Source organism: Peromyscus californicus, unplaced genomic scaffold, assembly GCF_007827085.1.
Source record: "Peromyscus californicus insignis strain IS unplaced genomic scaffold, ASM782708v3 Scaffold_23__1_contigs__length_62951481, whole genome shotgun sequence".
NCBI classification, from domain to species: domain Eukaryota; kingdom Metazoa; phylum Chordata; class Mammalia; order Rodentia; family Cricetidae; genus Peromyscus; species Peromyscus californicus.
The window spans coordinates 25,677,086-25,704,422 of NW_026294534.1; the positions used below are offsets into that span (position 1 = coordinate 25,677,086).

Consider the following 27,337-nt stretch of genomic DNA (forward strand, 5'->3'; position numbering starts at 1 on the left):
AGATAATAAAACTGAAGGGCAGCCACAGGCTGGCCAAGAACCGACTTCTGTAAGAACCCGTAACTTTGGTTGTGAGATTATCAGCCGATGGGTGACCAAGGGATGTCAACACAGGTCAGGTTTGGATTGAGTGTGCAAATGAGGACATTCCGAAGGCCAGCATTCCACCGATGTCCTCATCTGCTCAATTAACAGCCGCTTTCCTTCGGAGAATAAGTAAATGACAAGGCACATTTCTTCAGTCCTGGGATAGTATCTCTCTTCTGCTTCACAATGAGAAGCAGAAATAAAACAACAACAACACAGCCAAGTTTATAAAGACAGGTGAGTGCAGCCTGGGGCAGTTCCCTAAGGATTCCTTCACACTGGAAGCCAGGTGCTTACCGTGTGATCCGGCCACCCAACGCCAGACTGACTCTGAACTTATCTCTCTTTGTAGGCAAAAGGAGGAGTTAACAGAGCTAATAGGCTGGACTTAGCCAAGGGCTCAGAAGTGGCCAACCTCACTCTAAATCAACTCCATGTGGCTATAAACATGTAACCCTCTCAAGGCCAAAGTCACACCTGGCAAGACTTACCTGGTTCTCCAACTCCAGTAATTACCTCATTCCAGCCACACCCCCACTTCTGTTTAAGCATAGCTGGGTTTAACTGGACCAAGGGAAGAATTCCTGTGTGTGTGTGCAAAAAGGCCAAATTTCTGTTTCAGTGTAGCTGGGTTTAACTGGGCAACAGGAAAGAATTCCTTTCCGTGTGCAAAAAAGGCCGCCTGCCCCTGCAAGGGTCCAGTCATATACCACCCAAACAAAATGTCTGACTCAAAAGGGTGTGAAATGATAATTCTGGTTTCTGATGTCATCAAGTGGGGGGCGGGGGATGGGAATCAGAAATATTCACCTCAGAGACAGAAACAATTAAAACTTAACCTGAGCCAGGCACGGTTGCTCAGGCGGGATTCCCAGCGCTCGGGAGGCAGTGGTAGTGGATCTGCGAGAGTTCAAGGCCAGCCTAGTTAGTCTCCAGGACAGCCAGGGCTACATAATAGAGAGACCACGCCTTTAAAAAAAAAAAAAAAAAGTGAGGAGAGAAAGAAATAGGGAAAGAAACCAAAACAATCTGGAAACAGATGAAAGGCCCTATGACGATGTGGTGGATCACACAGATGTCTGCCTTTGAAAGGCAGGTTTGTGAGCATTTCACAAGCACACGCACCGGGCAGTTCTGGGCCTTGTTCTAGGCTATGGGTTTTTGGGGTTTTTTTTTAAGATATTAAATAAGACAAAACTCCATCAGAGGTACAAGGTAAGCAAGTCCAATGGCACACAGAACATGGCAAGAGACACCACCAGGAAAACAAACGGATGACACAAGGCAGAAATGCGGGCTACTTTAAACTGGTAGGTCACAGGTCTCCTTCTGGGTGACACAGGAACAGACTAGGACAAAGGTCAGGACTACCCTGCAAGCAGACAGACTGGCTGGCACCAAGGTCCTGAGGCAGGAACAAGTCTGGCAAATGGGCACATCTAATGAGGACCCGAGGTACTAAAGCATTATCAGATGAGACTGGGATTCCCAGGAGATGGGGGTCAGAGGTCCAGAAAGAGCCAGCCACATGAACCTTGTGCGTCACTGGAAATTTTTCTAATTATCTATTTTTATTTTGCGTGGATATGTGCTTCGCCTGCATGTGTGAGGGTGTCAGAACTCCTGGAGCCTGAGTTACACACACCGGTGAGCTGCCATGTGGGTGCTGGGAATTGAACCCAGGTCCTCTGCAAGAGCAGCCAGTGCTCTTAACCTCTCCTCTGTCCAGCCCCCAGCCATTGGACACTTTTAAGCTCCTGCCCACCAGCTGTAAAACCTCAGAAAAATTAACCTCATTTCTCAGCATGCTTCAGTTTTCTTATCCCTAAACATGGCATAACAGTTCAATTCCTTTGTTAAGAGTAACGTTAATAAGCAGGGCATTTGCACCACACACTTACACAGACCAAAAAAATAAACCTACAATCTCAGCAGGTTGGGAGTAGAGCCAGCCTAGGCCTTTAAGAGCCCCAGTATCTTAAAAGAGGGGTGGGGGCGCAGTGGACTAGTGTCCGCTTCAGACTAGCTATAAAAATGCTCCGTCACTTAGCATGGACAAACACAAGTGGTTTTTTTTTTTTTCTCTCTCCAGAGACAGGGGTTCTATGTTCTCTATGTAGCCCTGGGTATCCTGGAACTCAGGTGACCTCAAACTCAGAGAGATCCACCTGCCTCTGCCTCCCGAATTCTGGGATTAAAGGCGTGCACCACCATGCCCAGCCATCTGAGATTGAAGAGGAAATTTTGACATCTACGAGCATGACCTGCTAGCAATTCTGTTGCTCATTACTGGAAAAGTACTCAGTGATGCCAGGCAAAAGTAGAAATTCAACTCAGAAGAATGGAGAGGAGAGGTCTAAGTGAGAAACACAGGTCCCACTGATAACCCAGGCTAGCCCCGAACCAACCAACATCCAAGGGCCTGTAAGGTGGTCCTGTCTTGTCCTCCCCCATCTCATGATGCCGACTGGAGGAACGCTATATTCAATAACAGATGCCTTTGGAAACTCACACATCCAAAGTCTTGTAAATGGCACACGCTGGGTAAAAGCAATTACACCTCAGCAGCACTTCCCCTCTGAGCACAGAGCAAATTCTGCTACTTCAGTAATAGGATAGCACTTGCGCCTGTCCCCTTGGTCCCCAGCGGCCTCAAGGATGCAGCCCTGAGGTGGCAAAGAGGAGTTTTCGCAAAATGAGATCCTGCGGAGTCAAGGACAAAATCACGTGCAGGATTTCTCTCGGGATCACGCTGGCCACTGGCCAGCATTATCTACCTGGTGACATAAAGGAATTTGGGGAATGAGAGGACCCTCATCACGAAGACTCATTCACTCCTGGAAAGTTAAGGACTAATTCAAGGTGGGAGTTTAAGACTTGCCGAGATAGACCTCGTCTATCCTGAGACGCTCAGATTTCTCATAACTTTGCAAAATCCCAGGTGCTGCCAGGATTAAACCAGGCTGCCTAAGCATTTCTTTTGCCTTTTAAATTGGTGCAACAAGACTGCATTACAAGCTGAAATCCCGGTCTCTCTTCCCGGTGAGACCCACAGTTATTCCTGCCATCTCTTTCTCCTCGTCGCTATTCATTAATACGCATCATAATGGCTGCCGTGGGGTCAGACATCCGCAAGAAACACCACAACCGTATGTTGTTGATGGTTTTCTTTTTTAAGGGCCTTTCCAGGACGGCTCTTCAGCAGACAGCAGAGGACCAAACTAAACAAGACAGCAAGCCTGCAGGGAGTGAGTGGAAATAGGACCCGCAGAACACATGGCCTTGGGCGGCCAATGGCTCAACTCAGCCTCTCTAGGTGTTAGGAGAGCTTGGTAATGAAAGAGAACTGCAAGTCTGGGAACTCATGACAAAACACATTCCTCGGACTTGGATGAAAGCAAGCAAGCAAGCAAACAAACAAAAAAGCATGAGAAACACTACATATACCTATATATTTCTGACTCCTCCCGATACTATTATAATCAGGCAGTTTCTAAGTAACACATCTTTAGTATTAAAATGAGTCCTTTTTCCCTGAGGACTTCCAATTCTCCACCTTCTCCCAGAAGCCTTTTCTCTTCTCCCAGAAGCCTTTTCTCTTTCTGTAACTTTCATCACAAGGTTTCCCAGGGATTGGAATTCCATTTCTGGACACCCATCCACATGACCCACATTTTCAATGACCAAGCTATATGCGAACTATTCTGAAACATCTGATTTTAACATCTGGCCTAGCCTGTCACCCCAAACTCAGCATCATCACTCTTAGCTGCCCTATACCGAGTTTCTACAAACCAACCATTTATCTCGTCATCCAAAGGAGAACCCAAAGAGGCATGGGGGTCGGGCCTTAAACTCCTCTCTGGTACACTTCAGATCCGGGTTCTTGCAGCCGGGGGTGGGGGTGGGGGCCTCACTGACTCTTCCAAAGCTGGCTGTGTGTTCTGTTCCACTGGATCAAGAGGATACTGTGTGCTGCACGTCCACCCTTTGCCCTCTAGCAGAGGACAGAGGCCCCTTTCCTAGCTCAGAAAGCAAAGGCTCCCATCACCTCCTGGCCAGTGTTCCCTCTAAACTTACCCCTTTCCTCTCTGCCTTGCTTGTCCCTCCCCAAAAGGAGCCTTGAATATTCACACGGAACTGACTCCTTACCTGTCATCTTTCCCCCCACGATCTTCCTCATGGGTCAAAGTCTTCGGGTTCAGCTGGATCCCTGACCTCTTCCTCACCACCCTCTCAGGAGTAGGCTTGTTTCCAGTTCAAACCACCTCCACCTTGCTGGCATGCTTTATTAAACCTGTTAATTTGTGCATGGCCATCCCTCCATTAAACAAAGCAACTGAAGAGGAGGAAATGTTTCCCCTAGATCCTAGCATCCCTTCCTAGGTCTTCATCTGATGGCCCTGGTCAATTAGCCACACTTCACAACACCTCCGCTGCCTACCCATAAAACGGACACAAACACCTGCATCAGCTGAATGTAGTGGGACACACCTGTAATCCCAGCATTCAAGAGGTTGACACGGAAAGGATCCTGTGTCTGCTGGGCCAGCCTGGTCTTCATAGCAAGACTGTCTCTCTCTCTCTCTCTCTCTCTCTCTCTCACACACACACACACACACACACACACACACACACACACACACACACACGCAAAACAACAACAACAAAACCCTACATTAGTTTGTAAGGATTAAAAAAAAAATGGTTATAAGTGGTCCAGTGCTTAACCTGTAATACAGCATACACACACAAAAAAAAAACTAGCCAGGCTGTGGTGGCGCACGCCTTTAATCCCAGCACTCGGGAGGCAGAGGCAGGCGGATCTCTGTGAGTTCGAGGCCAACCTGGTCTACAGAGTGAGATCCAAAGCTACATAGAGAAACCCTGTCTCAAAAAAAACAAAAAACAAAACAAAACAAAAAACTAAGCAAGAGTCAGTGGTTGGCCAGGCTTAGTAGCTTATGTTTTAATCTCAGCACTCAGGAGGCAGAGACAGGAGGATCTCGTGAGTTCAAGGCTAGCGTGGTCTACATAGCAAGTTCCTGGCCAGCCAGGGATACACAGTGAGAGACCCTGTTTCTCTATATAAATAAATAAATACTAGTGACTACTATTTCTTTAGTAAATGTATAAAAATATTTCTGGCATTCTCATAGGGTAGATGATCCTGGTAGTTCTCCGTTCTGCAAACTGGGCAACTTTATTCTCATAAATTCAAGCACATATCCTCCAGGCAGCTTCAGGGTCCAGGTCTCATCAAGCAACCCCCACTTTCTCCAACACACACACACACACATACACACACACACACACACACACTGCATTAAAGTTGTTTAAAACAGTCTCCTGGTGCACATTAAAGATGGGCAAAGTTATACCCGTTATCCTCATACAAGCTTCTCTTCATCAGGGCCTGGGGAACATTAGGGTCTTCTCAATACAGCATCACCTTAAAGAGCTGGTCCTCCCCAGGCTTCCAGTCACTGAACTATGCATCCACTTCTGCTCTAGCTGTTAAGGTCCATTCTCCTCATTCCTTCCTAAGTTTTTTCCTTTGGCCAAAGCAAGTACTGTTCAAGAGGGACATTTGCATTCCCTTTCCACTGCCCCCAGGCAGACACTAAGGTGCCAAATGAAACTGAACACAAACATTCCAAAGTGGCTGTCACACAGTGCAGACTTGTTTGGGAACAGGGGGAGCTCCCTGCTCCTCCACATAGCTCAGACTTCCGGAAGCCCATGACCAGAAGGTCAAAAAGGAGTTCCACAGGAGAACCCAAATTCTAACGGGGAGAACCCAGTAGTTCCATGGGATGAGTAAGCACATCTGAGGGACTCACTTGTACCATCAAGTACGACAGGTGAGAAAGATCTTTTCCCAACAGGTGGGGTCACAACCTTTAGAAATCTCTAGCAGGCAAAGGACTCTCGGTATTAAGCAGGCAGCTGGGGTGTGTGTGTGTGTGTGTGTGTGTGTGTGTGTGTGTGTGTGTGTGTGTGTGTGTGTGTGTGTGTGTGTGTGTGTGTGTGTGTGTGTCTGTCCATGGAACTGGCATGGGGAAGTCTGACCGTTAGCAATCCCGTTAGATGATGGCATGCATCTCTTTTGCAAAACTGCCTGACAGAAGATGAGGATGGCCCAGGAGCAAAGCAGAGGTAACAAAGAACTTCCTGGGAAAATGACGCCTCCATGGATGTGGAGGATGGGCCCATAAACACAGAGGGGACAACTTGAATCCTGCTCAGCTTGGGCCAGATCACAGAAGTTGGTAGAAGGGTTCTCAGAGGCATATCAGAACAATCCTGAGTGTCCAGTGTGGACTTTTGTTCTGTGGACGTCTGAGCTGTGTGGAAAGATTTGGGATAGCATGAGACCCAGCTGCACGGCATCATGCTGGACTGAGGAAGGCTATTAGAACCTGGGAGCGCAGCTGAAGATCACGAACATGATCCAGGATAAACGAAGATGGGGAAGAATCTCATGACGAAGGGCCCTGAGGAGCAGAACAGGCCTGAGTCCTGCCCAAGTCAGGCTGGTAAGCCAAACCAACCACCTACATGGATCACAGAAGAATTTAACAAAATCTGCAAAGCCAGAAGGCATCTCGTCACTGGCTCACGTCATCATTTTGGAAATGCAGAGGAAAGCAATTCACAATGATCTGTGTGTAATCCATCGATGACACTCACTTTCTTTATATCTGGTTTTACATACACCCTTGTTTTAAAGAACGAAAAGCATAGTAGGGGTGTTCCACGGGAGGGTGTGGAGGAGGTAGAGGGAAAAGGGAAATGAGATCATTACAATCTCAAAAAAATTAAAAAAAAAATTAAAACTTGAAAACTCCTGCTTGCTCAACCAAAACACACCCCTCAGGATGTCTGGAGGCCGACTCTTCCCTAATATTTTCCAGGAAGCAATGGCCTGCCAGGACCCTGTCTTCAGATTTTTAGTTTCCAGACCCGTCTATTGTTATTATATAAATTACATACACAGAAACAATCTGTAATAAATACACATTTCAAAGAACTTATCCTCTAAAGGCTGTATAGCATTCCCGACGGAATTATAATGATTGGCTTAGCAAATTCCCGTTTGTAGAACAGGCTCTGAGAATTTTCGCCATCACAACTATGCAACAATCACTCCTAGAAAGAAATGTTTATCACCACCCAATTTCCTTAGAGTAAGTTCTTAACAATACAGGTACTAAATCAAAGGGCCAGAACATGTTTTGATGGCCCCTGCCAGAACTCCTCAGAACCACAGTCCCAACTTCATTACCGGTGACATGTGCCCTGTTTATTGCCCCAACTCTAACACTTACTCGGGCCTCCATAAAAGCCTCTACCTCAACCAAAGGACCAAGTCAGAGCACTTGCAAACGCTTCCAGGCACCACCAGCAGCTTATCGGAGAAACTGAAAAACCACTTTTGGCCAAGGAGTCGAAAATGCATGCTACTTTCGGCAGCGGCTCTTCCGACATCATTCTACCAATGAGGTCACATTTCCATCCAAATCGCCGCCACCAGCTCCTGCTCCGGGACTGAAACAAGTTTGCTGTGCTAGATTTGGTTTGCAACAATAGGTTAAACTGTACAAAGCTATATCGATCTTTCCAGAATCCAAATAATCTCAATATGGAATGAGAAGTGGGTTTCCACACCACTGACATTCCCTTTCCTGTATACCAACTGTTTCAGACAAACAACTTACCACCCCAACGCTTTGGCAAAATACTAAGCACTCTAAAAGATCTGAAGTAAAAATTGCATGACCCTCTTCAGAACTGACTTGATTCAATTTCTGCCAAACATCCCAATCAATGCTGCCACATGGCCGACTCTTGCTTCTCTGATTTAATGCCCCCCTATACTGCTTTCCCAGAGCTGAGCTGTATTTTAAACTGCTTCAACATAAAGGTGATCCACCTAAAAAGTACCCAATGACATGAATGACACTAAAAATATAACCAAATGGCATGTTTATCTCATATCCAACAAAGAAGTCACTCGCCAATAAGGTTCTGTAAGACAGGGTCCCGGTATGTCTGAACACATTGAAACTTACTAATGACAGTTGATTATGAAACAAACTATGAGTTTATTACTTACATACTTATTAACTTAATAAAACCTGATCATACATACAACTGGAGACACATTCTAAGAACTTTCTTGAAACTTTCGTTTAGAGACAGTGTCTCACTATGCAGCCCTAACTGGGCTGGATCTCGCTATGTAGACTACGCTGGCCTCAGACTCAAAGAGATCCACCTGGCTCTGCCTTACAAAATGAAGGAATCATCACCACCTGGCCTCAGACTCAAAGAGATCCACCTGGCTCTGCCTTACAACATGAAGGAATCATCACCACGCCCAACTAAGAACTTCTGTTTCAAAGCAGAGCCTTGCTATGTAGCTAAGGCTGGCTTCTGAACGTTCAACCCTCCTCCAGCATTATTTTCTTTAAAGTGAGGTGATGTAAGAAATAATCCAACAATCTGCACATACACACAAAACCCTGGCAACTCTCAGGTCCCAGTGAGATTGACAACTGGTTGTCCTTCCAGGAAAACTTACAAAGAGCATACACAACATGCTAGAAGGCCAGATGGATTGTCTCTCACACAGCTGCAAAATCTTAAAATTTCTCCCCTTGGTTTGAAGTGCTATACAAAGCTGCAGCTCCTCAAAAACTTCTCAACCAGTAGTGTCATAACTGCAGAATAAGCCATGGGGCTCAGGGTTAAAACATACTGGATGATAAGAGGAGCTGGTTTCAAACACAGGAAGAAGAAAACCTTGAACTAAAACTCTCCAATGTAGAGAAAGTTTTCTCTTAGTGATGGGTGGACTCACTTTTCCAACTCAGTTCAGTAGCCACGGGAAATGACAACAAGCACATTTCTCTTGTCTTCCTACATGTACACAGGTTGTGTGTGTGTGTGTGTGTGTGTGTGTGTGTGTGTGTGTGTGTGTGTGTGTGTGTTCTGTTTATCGGAGTCCACTCCGAGGCTTTTCAATGCATCTGAACAGGTGCTGGTCCACTGGACGGGCAGGGCATGTGTCCAGTGTTGTGGTTTTTGTATAATGACATGCACATTCATGGAACTCACCAAAATACTGTACTTATTTGACTTGTGGCTTCCAGGATTGGGGGGTAGGGAGGGGGTGGGGGTGGGGCGCCTAGGAGTTTTTCAAAAACCAAGTATACAGGAGAACAGAGAATTATGATAAAATTACCTGGATCACTAACAATTTTCTTTCCCTATTATGCTAGCCAGGCGTGATGGCAAATATCATAAGCCAGATGGTGTGACTTGGGAAACCCTATTTTTAAATAAAAACACATAAAGCACCTAGTAATAGAGTGCTTGCCCGGCATGCCTGTGGTCCTGGGTTCATTTCCTAGTACTGGAAAAAACAACAACAATAACAACAACAAAATCCCACAAATAACTAAAGCTCATTTTTCATGGTGTATGTGTTTTATACACTCCCACTAGTGCATAACCTGAGCTCTGCAGTCTTCCTACCCTTCTTATTTCTTAAATAACAAATGTCCCCCTGAGAAAGATAAACACCTCCTAGAACCATATGCCATCCCTACCTGACAAAGAACACTCCCAGTCAGCGCAACCGGGCAGATAGATGATCACACCAACATGGTCCACTGCTAGCTGTGATCACCCAAAGAGAAGTACTGTTAGTATCTGCAGCTTAAGATTGACCAAGAGAAAAATCTGACTTGCCGTAATTGTTAGGCAAGTGGGTATGGAATTTGGAGACAAACCTGTTGTTATCTACTAAAACCTGAAGAAAACAAAATACAACTCTGGGGTTTTGTAAATCATTTTAAAAGGACCAAACTTTGGTGTTACGTGCTTTTTCCCAGCTGCAACTTTTCTGAACCAGATGGAGGAAGAAAGATAGTTTCCTAGGCTCCATCCTTTAGCGGAGATAAGGGTATTGCTAAGCTGAAATGAGAAATTACCTTGTTGCATTCATTAAAGCATGCCAAAAACCCAGAAATTTCTTTAAAAGCAAATGGGCATCTTTTTTTTTTTTTTTTTTTTTTTTTTTAAATGTTTAGCTTGTCAGGAAATACACTGAAAAGCAGCCGGAACTTGCAGCTGGCTCCCTGACTCTGTTATAAAACAGCATAAACAAAACTTTCCAAAGCAAGACTTGCTGAGAAAATAGGTAATTTCTTCAGGTGGGGAGGCAATTTTCAGCTTTCTTCAATTCCCTTAGGGTTGCACCCCACCCCACGACAACTGTGAGCAAACTCCTACTTTGCATTGTTTTGCATAAGTCTGGGTCTCTTTTGTCCTCCCCATTAAACAGTTCCCATTTTACCAGTGGACAGTTCACAGGTCAGAGAGATGGGTGGATGGATGAACTTTCTCAACGTTTGGTTTCAGTCTCGGTATCTTAGTTTGCACACGCTGCCGTCCCAATATTCTCACTACCCTAACCTCGTCACAGCCAGTTTTGAGTTGTGTTCACCCTCCTTATTAGCATGTAATTTACCTGTAAGATCGCTTTTTACGGTATAGTGGGTTGGGCACTTTCTGCTTCTGCACTTAATTCTAAGATAAATACAGTTTCTTGGACCTCCAAAGAACCCACCTGCAGGAGTGAAGTCAGGCAGGGCAGGACAACCACAAAACCGACAAAACTCACCGAGTCCCATGCACACCCCATCCACACATATTACTCAAGTGTTTTCAGTAAGAAACGCACCACAGCCGCAAATTGTTTTTAATCATCATTTCGAGTGTGCCACATAAAGTTGTGATTTTCCTATGAAAACACCCTCCATGCGCCTTTGCTTTGGGGAACCCAAAGCTTTTAGCCCTTGTTATTCTACCCACCCACCCACCCACCCCCATTCCACATCGTCCAGGTTCGGCGGGGGTCTTGGACTCATCGGAGAAGAATGTGGCTGATGAGTTATCTATTAATCCAAAATGTCTCAGCTAGGAAGATATTTCACCCAGCACTTTTAACACCGAAAGGGAGGGAGGGAGGGAGGGGAGCTAGGGTCGGAAGTATCTTTTAACGAAAACTTTCCCAGAGTTTCTTCCTTCGACCATGCCTCCCTCCAATTTCCAGCAGCAGACGCAGAACCCAAATCATTGACCCTCCCCGATCCCAATCATCTGAGGTCACCCGGGAGTCAGCTCTCGATTCCGCTTTTAACATCCCGGGCAGACAAAGCTGAGCATTCTACTGACAAAAAGTCTCGGGAAAGTCCTCAAAAGTTATGCAACGGGAGGCAGGCGGACGCGCGTGGACACAGCCCCGCGCCCTCGGGGACGCCGCGTCCCGTGGCACCCCCCTCCCTTCCCTGGGCGCCCCGAACCCCCCAAGCCGGCCCCCCTCAGTACCTCCTCCTCCTGAAGGTTGGCCTCGCTCGGGGTGTTCTCCTTCTCGGCTTTGCCTCCGCCGTTCATCTTCCCGGTCCTTGGTCGCCGCGCGGGGCTGGGGCGAGGGCGCGCTCGCCCGCTTGCTACCTTCCCCCGGGCGAGCCGGGCGGGCGGGCGAGCTGCGGGGCTGGAGCCGGGGCGGCGCTGCTGCGAGGAGCCGGGGCGGGCGGGCGGGGACCTCGGAGAGGCCGGGCGAGCCCCGGAGTCGGGAGGCGGCCGAGGCGGAGGAGGCGAGGCGGCGGGCGCGGTTGGGACCGGAGCCGCCGAGGGCGCGCTGCTGGCAGGCTCTGGGCAGCGGGGCCGCACGCAGCGCGCTTTCTCTCGCCTTCCACCCTCCTCCCCTCCCCTCCCCTGCCCTCCCCTCCTCCCTCCGCCCTCCCTGGACGTGCGCGGCCGGCCGCAGCCCTGGAGGGACGCTGCCCGGGACCGCGAAGCCCCCCGCGGGAGGAGGGGCGCGGGGCGGAGCGGTCGACCCCAGGGCCCGGCTCGGCTGGGGGGGTGGAGAGTGGGGGGTAGGGGGGGGGAATGTCACCGGGGTCACGAGGCCGCGGGGACGGCGGGAGGAAGGTCGGGTCCGCCCTCTCCAACCCCAGGGCCTCGGCGTCCGTGCAGGCCGGTGCGCGTGGGCTTGGAGAGGGGCCTGGGGGGGGGGAGGCAAGCCAGCTGGGGGGGGTTTGGGGTGGGGGTGGGGGGACACGGAGACTGGGGTGTGCTACTTGGGTGTGCTTGCTTTTCACGACGGATGTGCACCTCAACCCACCCTGCTTGGCAGGCACCCGCCGAGACTGGGTTCTAGGTGGCAAGACACGCGGGGGACAGCCCACCGGCGAGCCCCGCTTTGGCAGGACGCGGCTGGCAAGCCCACGGCCGGTGCGGGAGTCCGGCGAAACCTCCCCAGCCTTCCCCCCCTCCTCGGCCGCTGTCGCTCTCTAAGGCTTCCGGCCGCCCCTGTTCAGACTCGCACAGCCGGCCCCAGGCTGTTCTGGAATCGTTTTGTTTACTTCACTCTTTGGGGAGCCCCTTCCTGGAACACCAAGACCGTGCCCTGTGTATCCGTGGCACCCCGCCACTCCTCAGCTAGGCTACCTGGAGCATAGTAGGCACTCGCTGTCTATTTGTTGGCAGAGTGTCCCTCCCTGCCCCTTAAAGGGCAGGGCATTTATCTCTAGAGAATCAAAGCAATTTCCCAACACCGGGATGACCGCACAGCTTCCGTTTCCTCCGTCAGAGAAATGGGGGAATATATATATTTATCCCAGGGTTTTAGAGATTATAGACGGGGCAGGCGCAATCCTCCCCTCCTAGCACTCATGCTTGTACGGTTCTGGTTTACAATAGGCGGAAGGTAGCATTATTATTAAGGAAGTTTCCATTTTCCTGGCCCTACAGAACTTTTCCAACAATAGAGCCTGTCAACTTTGACGAGTATGGACAGACGTTGAAGACCCTCACGTATCAATGGGTCGTGCCTGTCTCTCCGAGGAAGTTTGTCCGGCTTGCCGCACCAATCACGATTTCTCATTTATGCCTCGGTTTAACTGTTTATCTCTTTCTCTTCCCCCACTCAACATTCTTGACCCTTCTCTGCTCTGAGTGCTGTTGGGGGTGGGGTGGAGGCGGGGGTGGGTGGGGGTGGGGTGGGAGTTGGAGATAAGGGCCCTGCCTGCAGGCAATTGAAAGTGGTGTTGTGGAGACAAGATACCCCAAACAACTCCAAGACAACATAATCGCTGAATCCTGGTTCAAATTATAAAAAAGCAAGATACACGCACCCTTCTTCTTTTGCTTTTAAAGGCGTTTGTGACTTGAAAATTCAGAGTGATCCTTAGGTTTTTAGATGAGGTTTTTTTTTTTTTTTTCTTTGAAGGGCTCTGGAGATGTGGGAAATTTTCTAAAGGAAAATAATGCTTTAAGTTGCTGTCGTAATGTCATGGCCCTCTATAGTAACAAAGGTGCCTCCTGGGAGAAAATGAAACACGAGTCTTTGGAACAGCGGGAGAGAAAGTTCAGAAGCTACAGTTAATCGGAAACTTTGTCTGGGTGCTGATCTATTGATTTGTGTTGATTGGCAGCTCTTTGCACGGCCTGCTTTTCATTCCGTTATAAGAGGAACCACGAGGGGGCAATGTCTTCCTGAGCAATGGCCGAGGGGTGGGCTTGGGTGGCTGGACCGGCCAGTAGACCTAGCCCTTCGCCTTCCTTGGCTATTCTTGCCTATTACTGAATACACTCCACAGAGAGACGTTGTTTTGCTAGAGCCTGCAAAGACACGCCCCCCCCCCAAAAAAAAATGGCAAGCTAGACCTTAATGGTTCCAGCCGGAACCCATTTAGAAAAAGCAGAGTTAGGTTTTTTGTTTTTTGGCTATTGTATATTTAGACAGTGCCTAACACATAACAGATCTCAGTTATTTTTAATGAATAAACAGGGCAGTGGTGGTGCTCGCCTTTAATCCCAGCACTTGGAAGGCAGAGGCAGACAGATCTCTGAATTCCAGGCTGCTGGTCTACAGTGTATAAGTTACAGGACAGTCAGGGCTACGCAGGGAACCCTGTCTCAAAAAAAAAAAAAAAAAAAAAGATCCTAAAGGTGTGTAAGCATGGTCACTAGACAGAGTCATTATTAATTTTTGATTTTTGGAGGGTGTGGCCTGGATGGAGCTTTTGCCCACAATGGGACTGAAAAAAAGAGATTTAAAGGAATAAAGGTAAAAATCACACCATTGTATTGACACAGCCGGCAATAAAGCTGTCAGAGACTGTGGACAGACTGTCTCAGCACAAGGTACAAGGATGAGATAATACGCCTGGAAGGAAGGGATTTCATTTTCTATCCTTTCGGCAAGGAATGGTATGTACTTATTTGGAAGAAAAATCGAGGAACATAGGAACAACAAAACCCAAGGAAAATCTGTAAACAGACTTCCACTATTTATAAAAACGCCACGGCTGTAGAGGAAGGAGGGGGAGGGGGAGAGAAGATGGGAGTTACATATTCAGCCAGGCTTTAAATGGTCTTTATGACTTATTTACTATTTCAGCGACGAAGTTTCAAGAGTGAGAGCTCCTTGGTAGCCGATAGTTGCCGGGCATGCTAAGAATTATAAGACAACAAAGGGAGTTTATATCCCAGAAAAACTGGGCTATTGACCAGGAGACCTTTGGCCTCTCACCTGCCCGGCTGCTCCGCCATATTTCTGCCGGGCCTGCAAGGCTGCATACCAGGTTGAAAGGGAAATATTGTGTGCACCTGTAGTTTTCATTACTCATCACTGTTAGGCTGGCAGTCTTCCTTTTGAGGCTTGCTTTAAGAAATCCAAACCCATAATTATGTCTTAAACGTTTGTCTCTGGGAATTGCAGGCATTAAAGGTCTATTTGGGGACTATTGGCACCGCTCGGAGTTATGGATCTGCATTAATGCTGCATCTACGTGTGTGTGTGTGTGTGTGTGTGTGTGTGTGTGTGTGTCTGTATGTCTGTGTGTCTGTGTGTATTGTGATCCAAAGTTTTGTTGGCTTTTTTCATCCTTGACAACTCATTCTTCCTCACTTCCCTGCCACTCTCCTCTTTGGGTGTTTATGTTTTTGTTTTTGTTTTTTTGGAGACAGCGTTTCTTTATGTAACCTTGGCCAGCCTGGAACTCTGTAAACCAGGCTGGCCTGGAACTCAGCAGATACTGCCTGCCTCTGCTTCCGGAGTGCTGAAATTAAAGGCGTGCACCAACCCCATCCTGGCTGTTTTTATTTTTACTTTTTGATAGTGGCAAAGGACACAAAGTTAACAGTCTTAACCAGTTAAATGAACACTTAGGTAGTGTTAGATATATTCACTTTTATGGCATCCCCTGATTTTTTTTCACCATCTCCCGAGTTCTGAAATCCTCTCACTATTTTCACAACACAAATAGCCACAGGCTGGATCAGATAAGGAAGAGAACCGGGTTCCCAGCTTGCAACTCCAGCCAGTTTCTCAGCAGAGAGGTTGGGTACCAGTTGGCCAACCTTGCTGAACATACTATCTTGGAAGTGAGTCCTCCAGCCTCAGGTGAGCTGTCCCAATTAATACCACACAGAAAAAAGAAGATAACTCCAGCAAATGCAGCCCATATTACAAAATTGTTAGTAAACATACTTCTAAGTGAATTCTGTTGTTTTATACCACTAGGATTTAGGTGGCTTTTAAACTGCACTAAACAAAGGAATATAATTGTGTAGCCACAAATGGGGGTCCTGCTGTAAAACAAAACCAGGGTAATTTAAGGCTTTGGGATGGTATGAGGGGTGGAAACAGGAAGAAGTTTCCATCCTAAGGAGTCCGTTAGCAAAAATCACTATTCAAGGGCAGAATATCAGTCTGCAGGCTGCGTCCAACTCAGACACTAGAAAAACAATTAGTTAAATTAGCTCGCAGTCACAGGAAAGAGAAACAGTACCTAATGAGCTTGTGGATCTGGCTGTGGCAATTTCTAGATAGAATGTTGCAAGCGTGGAGGGTTTTGTTTATTTATTTGTCAGTACCGGAAAATGCAGCCCGCACACACGCAAGGTAAGCACTCTGCTGCTCAGCTGTGCCCACAACCTGCAAGGTTTTATTTATTTATTTTCTACATTTTTGTTTTGTTTTTGAGACAGGGTTTCACCATGTAGATCTGGTAGGCCTGCAACTCTCTGTATAAAGCAAGCTGGCCTCAAAACTCAGGAAGATCCGCCTGCCTCTGCCTTCCGAGTGTTGTCTACATTTTTAGTATATGTTCATTTTACAAAATAATGGGGTTATGCTATAACATTTTCATACCTGTATTTCGTGGACTTGGATTGCTCTCACTGCCCCATTAACCTGTCTTCTCCCAGCCACCACCAAAAAACAGTGATCTCTTTCCTCTCTCCAAAGAATTCCTCTGCTATTTTTATGTCTTCTTTAACAAACAAAAAAACATAGATTTCATGTAAGAGCAATTCTGGGGGCTGGGGATTTAGCTCAGTGGTAGAGTGCTTGCCTAGCAAGTGCAAGGCCCTGGGTTCGGTCCTCAGCTCAGAAAAAAAAAGAGCAAGTCTGTTGTTTCATTTGCTTCTCAGAAGACTTCTAATTCATACCAACCTTGTCAGTTCTCCTAGACTCTTCTGTTCTATCAGAGTCCCATTCAGAAAGCCCTGCCCTATGCTTTTATCTTGAAATGTCTTCCCCATCTATTCCTTTAGCACTTGCAAAGTTCATACCTTACATTAAGATCTTTGATCTGGTTTGAATTAATGTTTGTACATAGTGAGAGATGGGGATCTGACTTTATTTTTTCTATATGTAGATAGCGTTTTGCCATTATGTGATAAAGAAACAGTCTTTTCTCCAGTGAGGTGTTTTTTGGCAGTTTTGTTGAAAATCAGAAGGCTATAGTTACATAAGCTTATTTCTAACTGCTCTGGTGCCATGCAGTTTTTGTTACTATGGCTTTATAGTATAATCTGAAATCAAGTATGGTGAGGCTTCCAGCCTAGCTCTTCCATATGAATTTCAGGATTATTTTCCTACTTCTATGAAGAATGTCATCATATTAGGGATTACATTGACTCTGTGGGTCATGATATCCATGAACATAGGATATCTTTCTATCTTCTGGTGCCTTCTTCAATTTCTTTCTGCAGTGTTTTAAAGTTTTCAAGAATGGCTTCTTTGAGATCCTTGTACTCTCCCTTGAGAGAAACAAAGTGAGCTCTCTCTGCTTCCTGTGTGCACAGGAAATGTGACCAGCCAGCCTGCTACCTGTGCATTCCCTGCCCACTGCTGAGTCTTCCCGACAGCGATGGACTCTCCCTCTGGAACTGCATAGCCAAATTTGTGATGGGTCTTGGAAGACATTTTGGACTTGGACTTTAGAGCAACTCTGGGACAGTTAAGACTCTGGAAACTCTTAGAGAAGACTGCTTTTGAACTGTGAAATGCACTAGCGCCATTGAGGGCTAGGGGTGGAATGTGAGAATGAGAGCCACAGGTTCAATCCTAGTTCTCAAACCGTGATTACAGGAAGAGATGGGGCAGTCTTTAGGATGTGGAGTCTAGTGGAAACTTTTCTTTGTTAGGGACATATTCTCAAAGGGCATTGTGGGACACCCATCTGAAGCTCAAGAAGGAAACTCTGAGAGAATAAAGTCCTGAGTGAATATGCATTGTTGACATGGGCACAGCCATCCCAGGGACCAAGGCCTCACTCAGGCCCATGGGAAATTGGCAAAGCTTTTTCCCATCTATATGGGTCAAGCTTGAAATTGGCAAAGCCTTCTTCCTCCAGGCCACGTATGAGTATTTTGGGACAACTGTCAGTGTATACAAAAACCAGCAACTATGTCTTCCTTCCCTGGAAAGTTTACAGCTTGAGAACCACTTTCCTCCAGAGACCTCCTACCAATATTAGCTAACCCCACCCCCTGTGCTCTGCAGGGTAAACATGCAGAGGTTCTGGGTTTCATAGATAGTAGATAAGGCTCCATCAGAGCATGCAGCCACTTGGCTCCTGCTTTTCTGTGTTCATATCTGTGTGTCTATCAATTCTTTAGTGTCTGTTCTTTTCCTCACTTCTTACCATATCAAATCCGGGTTACAGGACCAAGATGTGGGGTCTAGTGGGGATTTCAATTTATTAAGGACACACACTCTGAAAGTAAATTGTGGGACATTATCTTTCTCTTCCTCACTCTTCACTTCATAGTCGCGAGAAGAGCAGTGCATACCGCCCCGCATTTCCACCATGATCCTGATTTTCCCCAGGTTCAAAGTCAGTGGCACCGACTGATCATGGACTTTTGGAAACCATAGACCAAATAAATACTTTTTTATTCATATGAAGAGAGAGATTCTAAAAGGGGGAATTACTCCATTATTCCATCTGAATTTAGAAGAAACAGAAGCTAAAAATTGTGGGGGTTAAAATGAAACATTGGCCGGGCAGTGGTAGTGCACGCCTTTAATCCCAGTACTCAGGAGACAGAGGCAGTCAGATCTAAGTGAGTCTGAGGCCAGCCTGGTCTACAGAGTGAGTTTCAGGACCGCCAAGGCTTCACGGAGAAACCCTGTCATGAAACAAAACAAACAAATAAAATAAAACGTTCTCACTTTTAGCTTCTTCAGACAACAAGGCTCTCAGAATGAAAAGTTGCCTGGGAACAAAGAGATCCCAGGACACCAACCATGGCCACAGGTAAATTTGGGCACAAGGATGTTGTTGGAAGACACTCTGGTAGGCAGCCTCCGAACAAGTCCATAGTCACCTTTTGGTACTTCCACCCTGTGGAATCCCCTCCCCTTCAGTGTCAGCTGGACTAGTTTCTAGTGAGCATGGCACGACATGGCGGTGTTTTCCACGCCCTTCCTGGCTCTCTCCCTTGCTGCCTTTGACGAAAGCCAGCTGTCAGGAGATAAACGCCCAAGGAACTTCGGAGGTCTCCCCCCCTAAGAGCCGAGGAGGAGGGAGGAACCGCCTTTCAGTTCAGCATCCTTCATCTCTCCCGGAAGGAGTCCTGCCCCGACGGTGTGAGTAAAGGAGGAACATTGGTTCTCCCTAAGTGGAGTCTGTACGTGAAACTTGTGATAGACGGGAGGCCTGTGTCCTGAATGTCCCCTGAAATTCATATTGTAAAACCCCGACCTCCAAAATGATGGTATTGCAAGTAAGCCCTTCAGAGGGAATTAGATTTAGATGAGGTAGGAAGATGTCTGCTCCATAATGGAGTTAGTGTCCTTATACTTACAAGAAGAGAAAAAGTTGTCTAAGGCCTTTGTCCTGTCTGTCTGTCTGTCTGCCTGCCTATCTATCTATCTATGTATCTATCTATCTATCTATCTATCTATCTATCTCTCTATCTATCTCTTTCTTTTTGTCTCATAGAGGAAAATGTGACCATCTGCAGCTATGAAGAAGGCCCTACCAGGAACAAAATTACCTTGCACCTTGATTTTGAAATTGCCAGGCACCAGGTGTATGAGAAATGACTGCTGTTTGAGCCACCCAGTATGCGGTACTTTCTTATGACAATCCGAATTAAGACAGGAATTGATAACAGAAATAGGTCGATGCCATAATTAATAGCTAAAAGTGTGGAAATAGCTCGGGACTAACAGGTGGATAGGAGAGTTTTGATTGTACATACAACAGAAAGTCCAAGATTTCTGTGAAAGGGTTAGCTATCAAAGGCGACCCTGATGGTGACTGAGACAGAGCAGAGTGAGCGCTATTAAAGCCCTGTCAGTCATCCGAGAGAACACAGAAGAAACATTGACGGACTGTTGAGATAAACAGACAGTAAAGATCACTCTAACAAAGCCTCAGAGGGAGAAGAAGCCGGTTTGGAAAATGTGCAAATTCCGTCTTTAAGAACTTAACTGAACTGTGCGCTGAAATGTGTTGTTGAAGCCAGGACTTTTCAAGAATGAAATTGGATATTTGGCTTCAGAGATTTCTAACCCAAGTGTTGACGAAAGAGTACTTTGTGGAGGGTGCAAGACGGCTCCCTGGGTAAAATGCATGCTGGGTAAACTTGAGGGCTGGAGTTTGATTCCCAGCTTGGAGGCGGGGCCAGGTGTGAACACACCCACTGGTAACCACAGCACTGGCCGATTGGGAAGCGCAGAGACTGGCAGATCCACAGTGCTTACTGGTGGTAAGTATTGGATCCCTGGTTATTGGGTATCCTCCACCGATACAATAAGCCAATCAAACTGAATTAATAAGTCCAGGTTTAATAAACAGAGCAAAGCAACTCCCGAGTGACTCTCGGAAAGGCAGGAGAGAAAAATCATATGGCAGGGCAGGTCTGGCGACCAGGTCTTAAATACCCTGTAAGCGTGGTCTTGAGCAGCCCTAGGGAGGGGCTGACCCTTGGTAGGCTTTCTTTGGGCAGGGTCTGGAGAGGGCAGTTGCAGGGGAGATCCCCAACAACTGACCCACGGATTTCAGCCATTGGTGAGCTGCAGGCAAGTCCACCCAAGCTAAACCACATCTCTGTTCCCAGCAGGACGATTAAGCCATAATAGCAATTGATATTTGAACTTTTTTGGGTTCCACCACACCTTTCAGCCATCCTGTTTCTCTCTTTTGGAATGAACGACATCTTTACTCTGCTGTCCAGCCATTCTATTTCAAAAGCATATAATTGACCCAGTTTTACAGGCCTGCAGGTAGATTGGAATTTTGTGCCAGGATGGATTGTACCCATATCTGATTTCTATGGTACATGTATGATACCTTGGTCACTGTGCTGGGGTGAATTAAGGAAGACTTAAAGTACTCTTGGGATGGAATGACCATATTTCGCACACAGGATGGAAATGAATTTTGTGGGATAATGGTGGGAAGGATGAATAAATCAACACCATAGGCTGGCTGACACTTAGTTTCAACCTTGGGGACCTGAGGTGAATATATTCAGCCAAGCAATGTCCATACTCCTTACTAACAGAAGCTGAGATCCATAATCAAGTTTTGGGGTAACCTGTTAGGCAGAAATAGGTGAACTGATACAAGGTTTAATATGGTAGTTTTGAGTGGCAATTCATTCTGTCAAGTGCATCTGTATGTGATTTTGTCACCGTATAAACATGCAGCTACAGCATCCATAGTGATAAAATCTTATCAGACCACAGTCATAAATGTGGTCCATCATTGACCAAAACATACGGCATATGACTGTGTCACACAGATCCCTTCTCAGCTAGACACAGAGGTCTCTGAGCCCCTTATCAGTCAAATATGCCCAAGGCAAGAAATGGTGTGTTTTGGAAAGAAACAAGACTATGGGTTTTGTTTACAGGAGAGATTTAAATAATATCTATGGCAGTTTGTCTCTTTTTTATTTGTTTTCCCAGACAGGGTTTCTCTGTGTAGTCCTAGCTATCCTGAAACTTACTCTGTAGATCAGGTTGGCCTCAAACTCAAGAGATCCACCTGCCTCTGCTTCCTGAGTTCTGGGATTCAAGGTGTGTGCCACCACCACCAGGCTTTTTTTTTTTTTTCTCGAGACAGGGTTTCTCTGTGTAGCTTTGCGCCTTTCCTGGAACTCGCTTTGGAGACCAGGCTGGCCTCGAACTCACAGAGATCCGCCTGCCTCTGCCTCCCGAGTGCTGGGATTAAAGGCGTGCGCCACCACCGCCCGGCCACCACCAGGCTTTTTAAGGATCTCTACGTGTGCACGTGGAAATGGATACTGTTCATAATGAGAAGCAGCTTTAGAGCCCACCTTTACAGCCAGGAAGAATCTGCAATTATTGGCTGTTTCCAAAGGGAAAGACGACTTGGGAGACAGAGCAAAGAACCAGTGAGGATCATTCCAAAGAGCAGGAGTGGCCTAGTTAAAGCACTGATATTACAGAACTAGCTGGATTGCAGAATTCCTTGGGGTTAGTTCCTTCCACATCTCTTCCCTTTTCTCCCCTGATTACCTCGTCCCCTTTTTGAGACAGAGTCTCACTACATACAGTTGGGGCTGGCCTCAAACTTGTCACAGTCCTTCAGGTTCCCAAGTGCTGAGATTACTTCAGGTTCCCAAGTGTTGAGATTACAAATGTGCATCACGACACGCCTCGTTAGCATGCATGAACCACATGCCCAGCTCCTCTTCCTCCTCCTCCCTCCTCCCTCCTCCTCCTTCTTCTTCGGTATAAGTTTCTATTAAGTGTTTTCTAACCTTAATATATTTTCTTGGTGTTGAATGTATAGAAACCAGGTATTTTGTCTTTTTAGGTCCTGGTCCCTTCCAGTCAAGCAGTCTGATAATATGGGGCTCCCCAGGATCCGGCATCTGCAAACAGAGATTTTAGGGCATAGTTCACAGAGCTGAGTCAAGGAGCCATGTCTGTACTTGGACATGACTTAGATGATGGTATTTCAGACCAGGGATTGGTGAATGCTTTCTGGGTAATAAGAGAGTGGATGATTTTAGGCTTTGAAGAACATATGTGTAATGACGCCTATTGTATAGTCTTCTTTGTTTTTATAATCCTTTAACAAATATCAAAGCCATTCTTATCCCAGGGGCTATATAAAAATAAGCCACAGGATGGACTTGGCTTTGGGGCTGTGGTTTCATCATTTCTGGCATAGATTAAAAACTGATTTATTGGGCAGGGGGGGACGGGGGACTGAAGAGATGGCTCATCTGTCAAGAGTATTGCTGCTTTTCCAGAGGATCTGGGTTCAATTCCCAGCACCCATATGGCTGCTGATAATTGCCCGTAACTTCAGTTTTATGTGATCTGACAGCTTCACACAGACATACATGCAAGCAAATGAGTGCACGTGAAATAAAAATTAAAAGAAAACTGATTTATGATAGAATGAGAGCTACATTGATGTCTTGGGGAGGGGATAAGTATGATTTTCACATGGGAAGAGCATTCATTGTGCTCATAGAATGAATAGTGTTAGCTAGTCTTCCAACTAAGTTCCAAATAATTCACCATAACATATATATGCGCATGCACACACACATAGATTATGTATATACACATATACACATCACTCTTGCCATCAAGAGGGAACTTGGGCCGGGCGGTGGTGGCACACGCCTTTAATCCCAGCATTCGGGAGGCAGAGGCAGGTGGATCTCTGTGAGTTCGAGACCAGCCTGGACTACCAAGTGAGCTCCAGGAAAGGCACAAAGCTACACAGAGAAACCCTGTCTTGAAAAACAAAAAAACAAAACAAAAAAAAAAAAAAGAGGGAACTTGGAAGCTGGAGAGACAGCTCAGCAGTGTAGAGTACTTGCAAAGGACATGGGTTCAGTTTCCAGCACCCACATCAGTCCCACAACTGCCTATAACTCCAGTCCCAGGGAACCTGACCCCCTCAGACTTCTACAAACACCTGCACACACATGGAGCACATCATACACATAAATAAAAGATAAACCTGTTTTTGCATGGAGGTACACGCAGCCTCATGGAAGGAGAGTGGGGGGGGAGAAAAAGGGGGGAGGGGTTCTCAATTAAAGGGGACTTTATATAAGACGACGTCAGGATGCTGGGTGGGTCTCCAGGGGGCGGGCCAGAATGCTAACATTTATGAAAAAAACAACTTGTTTTAAGCCACTAGGCTTTGAGGCAGTTATTTATGTAGCAACAGGAGACAGAAATAATGTGAGCAAGGCCCTGAAAATCAGAAATCACTGGGCATTTTCAGGCACCTAAGCCTGACATAAGAATAAGCTCTAGGGCTGGAGAGATGGCTCAGAGGTTAAGAGCAGTGGCTGCTCTTCCAAAGGACTTGGGTTCAGTTCCCAGCACCCATATGGCAGCTCACAACTGTCTGTAACTCCAGTTCCAGGGGATCTAGCATCCTCACAGAGACATGCATGCAGGCAAAACCCCAGTGTACATAATAAATAAATCAATCTTAAAGAATGATAACTATAAAATAATAAATTCTGCTTATAGCTCTGACGGACAGCAAGTGTGTGTGTGTGTGTGTGTGTGTGTGTGTGAGAGAGAGAGAGAGAGAGAGAGAGAGAGAGAGAGAGAGAGAACAAAAGAACACATGTAATCCTTTGAGAGCCTTAATAGAAATTCCCAAATGTATGATAAGTGAAAAACAAAAGCAGGTCAGGAAAAGGTGTGGCTGCTGGGTAGCTAGCAAGCAATGTGACTTTTCCTTTGAAATACCACCTGTGATTTGAATTTGAGCCCCGGGAAAGGAATAAATAGCAAATGTTTCTGAGGAATCACCGTCAGGTGGCACATTTACAAAACTGAAACGTTTACAGAGAATCCACAAGTGTTAGGAGACAGGACTGAAGATTTAAATCATTTAGTCACTAAGTACTGCCCTTCAGAGGAAGCATTTCACTGTCCATCTCAAGGTGGATTGAAGTCAGACAAGGAGGAGCTGGAAACGGGCACTTGTGGTCCCTGTATGAGGAAAGATGATGTGATGGTTCATCATCTCAACAGATGGACAGATGCCGAGAAGGTTGGTAAAGCACACTTCTGAGTGTCACGGTGAAGTCATTTCCTGAGAAGTGAAGGAGGAAAGGCCCGCCCTGAGTGCAGGCGGCACCATCAGATAGGCTGGGCCTCCATGGAATTGAAGTAGAGAGGAAGCCATCCAGCAGCTTTCAAAACAAAAACGGAGGCAGGGGAATCATGGGATATAGAAGGCAAAATGTTGTGGTTATGATATCTGCACGTATCAAAGCATCATGGGGCTGGAGAGTTGGCTCTGTGATTAAGAGTACTGTCTGCTCTTCCAGAGGACTTAGGTTCAGTTCCCAGCACCGACATGGCAGATCACAATTGTCTGTAACTCCAGTTCCAGATCCGACATCCTCACACAGGCATACATGCAGGCAAAACACCAATGCACATAAAAAAAATAAAATGAAAAGAAAAAGAAAGAAGGAAAGAAAACAAAGAAGTAAAAACTTTGTAGAGTCAGTTCTCTCCCCTGCTGTGGGATGGTCTTTCTGTACATTGTGAACATGTGTTGCTACTATTGGTTAATAAAGAAGTTGTTTTGCCCTGTTTTGTAAGGCAGGATAAGAACCAGGCGGGAGAAATACAAGGAAGACACAGGGAGAAGAGGGCAGAGTCAGAGCAGACGGCAGCCCACCACTCAAGGAGCAACATGCCAACAGACCGATAACGCCACAGCCATGTGGCAAAACATAGATGACTAGACATGGGTTAATTTGAGATGAAAGAGCTAGCTAGCAAGAAGCCTGAGCCATAGACCAAATAGTTTGTAATTAATATTAAGCCTCTGAGTGGTTATTTTATAAACACCAGCTGCTGCTGTGGGATAATGCTTTCGTACGCTGGTTTAATAAAATGCTGATTGGCCATTAGCCAGGCAGGAAGTATAGGTGGGGCAAGCAGACGAGGAGAATACCGGGAAGAGGAAGGGCTGAGTCAGGAGTCACCAGCCAGACCCAGGAGGAAGCAAGATGTCAAGGCAGAACTGAGAAAAGGTACCAAGCCACGAGGCTAAACATAGATAAGACTACAGGCTGCTGCCCGGGTGGGACTGGGCAGGACTGAGAAACTTCAGTCTACATTCTCCTTCCACTCTCCTGCGAGTTCCAGGGTTTGAACCCAGGTCAATTGCATGTCTAGGATTACAGCAAGCACTACCATGGCTGGTTTTATGCATCTCTGAGGATGAAACTGAGGACTGTGTGCACACTAGGCAAGCACTTTTCAAACCAAACTAGGTCCTCAAGCACCAAAACTATACGATTTGAGACATGTGGACCACATATCCTCTGATAAGCACCTGTAACTCCAGTTCTAGGGGATATGACGCCCCCTTTTGACCTCTTCAGGCACTGCATGCAGATGGTGTACAGGCATATGTAGCGGGCTTTCTTCTGGGCCACCAACCAGCTCCCAGATAAAGACACAGAGCCTTGTTAGTAGTTATGAATGCTCAGTCTTATCTTATGCTCATCCCACCAGCTCTTAGAACTTAACCTGTTTCTCTTCGTCTACATCTTGCCTCAGGGCTTTTTACCTTTCATTCTGTGTGTCCTACGCTGTGTCTGGCTGGCCCCGGCGTCTCCCTCCGTTTCTCCCTCGTTCTCTCCTCTTTTTTCTTCTCAAGCCTAGATTCCTTCTATTTATTCTCTCTGCCCGCCAGCCCCTCCTATCCCTCTCCTGCCTAGCTATTGGCCATCAACTTTTTATTAGACCGATCAGGTGCCTTAGGCAGGCAAAGCAACACATCTTCACGTCGTTAAACAAATGCAGTATAAACAAATGTGACACATCTTTACACAGTTAAGGTGATATCCCACAACAGGCATATACCTGTAGGCAAAGCGCATGTACGTAAAATAATAAATAAAGCTGGGCATGGCGGCACACGCCTTCAATCTCAGCACTTGGGGGGGCAGAAGCAGGAGGATCTCTGTGAGTTTGTAGCCAAGCCTGTTCCATACAGCAAGTTCCAGGACAGCCAAGGCTACATAGAGAGGTTCTGTCTCCAAAAATTCAATTAAAAAAATAAAATCTGTGTGAATACTCATAATAATTGCATATGTGTTTTCTTAATGTCGAAAAAACATTTTGAGATAGAGTCTTGATGTCTTAACTCAGACTGGCCACACACTTACAATCCACCCGAGTGCCGCTATTGTAGATATACACTACCATACCTTGCTTCCTTGAGATTTTCTGTTCTCATTAATTTATGATTCACTCTTATGTCCCACAGATGGCTATTAATCACTGTATCGAGTCCTTAGAAAACAGTAGACAACAAGGGAGCTGCTGATCCTCGCTATGGCCAGGCAGATTATTAAACAGGCACATGAAGAGATGTGTGCAGTCATTGCAGAAGTTCAAAATTCTTGAGAGTTCAAAAATATAGCTAATAGCTGGGCGGTGGTGGCGCATGCCTTTAATCCCAGCACTCGGGAGGCAGAGCCAGGCGGATCTCTGTGAGTTCGAGGCCAGCCTGGTCTACAGAGCAAGATTCAGGACAGGCATCAAGGGGCCTCAGCACCTTCCAGACGAGGTGATATTGCATTGAGTACGGAAGGCTGGATGGGCAGATGCGGCCAGTTAACGGAGGAACAAAGACATTTCCAACCAGGAGCTCATCTAACCAGATGATGAAAGGCTTTTGGCTGGTGAACTGAAACCAGAGAGAGAGAGAGAGAGAGAGAGAGAGAGAGAGAGAGAGAGAGAGAGAGAGAGAGAGAGAGAGAGAGAGAGAAGGTAAGAGATGAGTTTAGAGAAGAAAAGAGAGACTGATTAGTAGGCGAGCAGGTTGTAGGAGGTCGTATGTACTTACTAAGGCAGGGGCCATTGAAGAGTTTCAGTTGTAACAAC

General features: G+C 46.5%; 1 protein-coding gene across 8 annotated transcripts in view; it reads right to left on the reverse strand.

Moving 5' to 3' along the window:
* The window catches only part of Rbpms (RNA binding protein, mRNA processing factor), a 163,851-nt gene extending 152,171 nt beyond the window's left edge, over window positions 1-11,680 (reverse strand). For all 8 annotated transcript variants that reach the window (XR_008221424.1, XR_008221423.1, XR_008221422.1 and 5 more), the window contains exon 1: window positions 11,488-11,680. Coding sequence is in view for 5 of the 8 variants with exons in the window: in XM_052752000.1 (XP_052607960.1) it covers window positions 11,488-11,553 (66 nt within the window). In the remaining 3 variants the exon portion in view is untranslated. The remainder of the gene's footprint in view (window positions 1-11,487) is intronic.
* Between the last annotated feature and the right edge of the window lie 15,657 nt (window positions 11,681-27,337).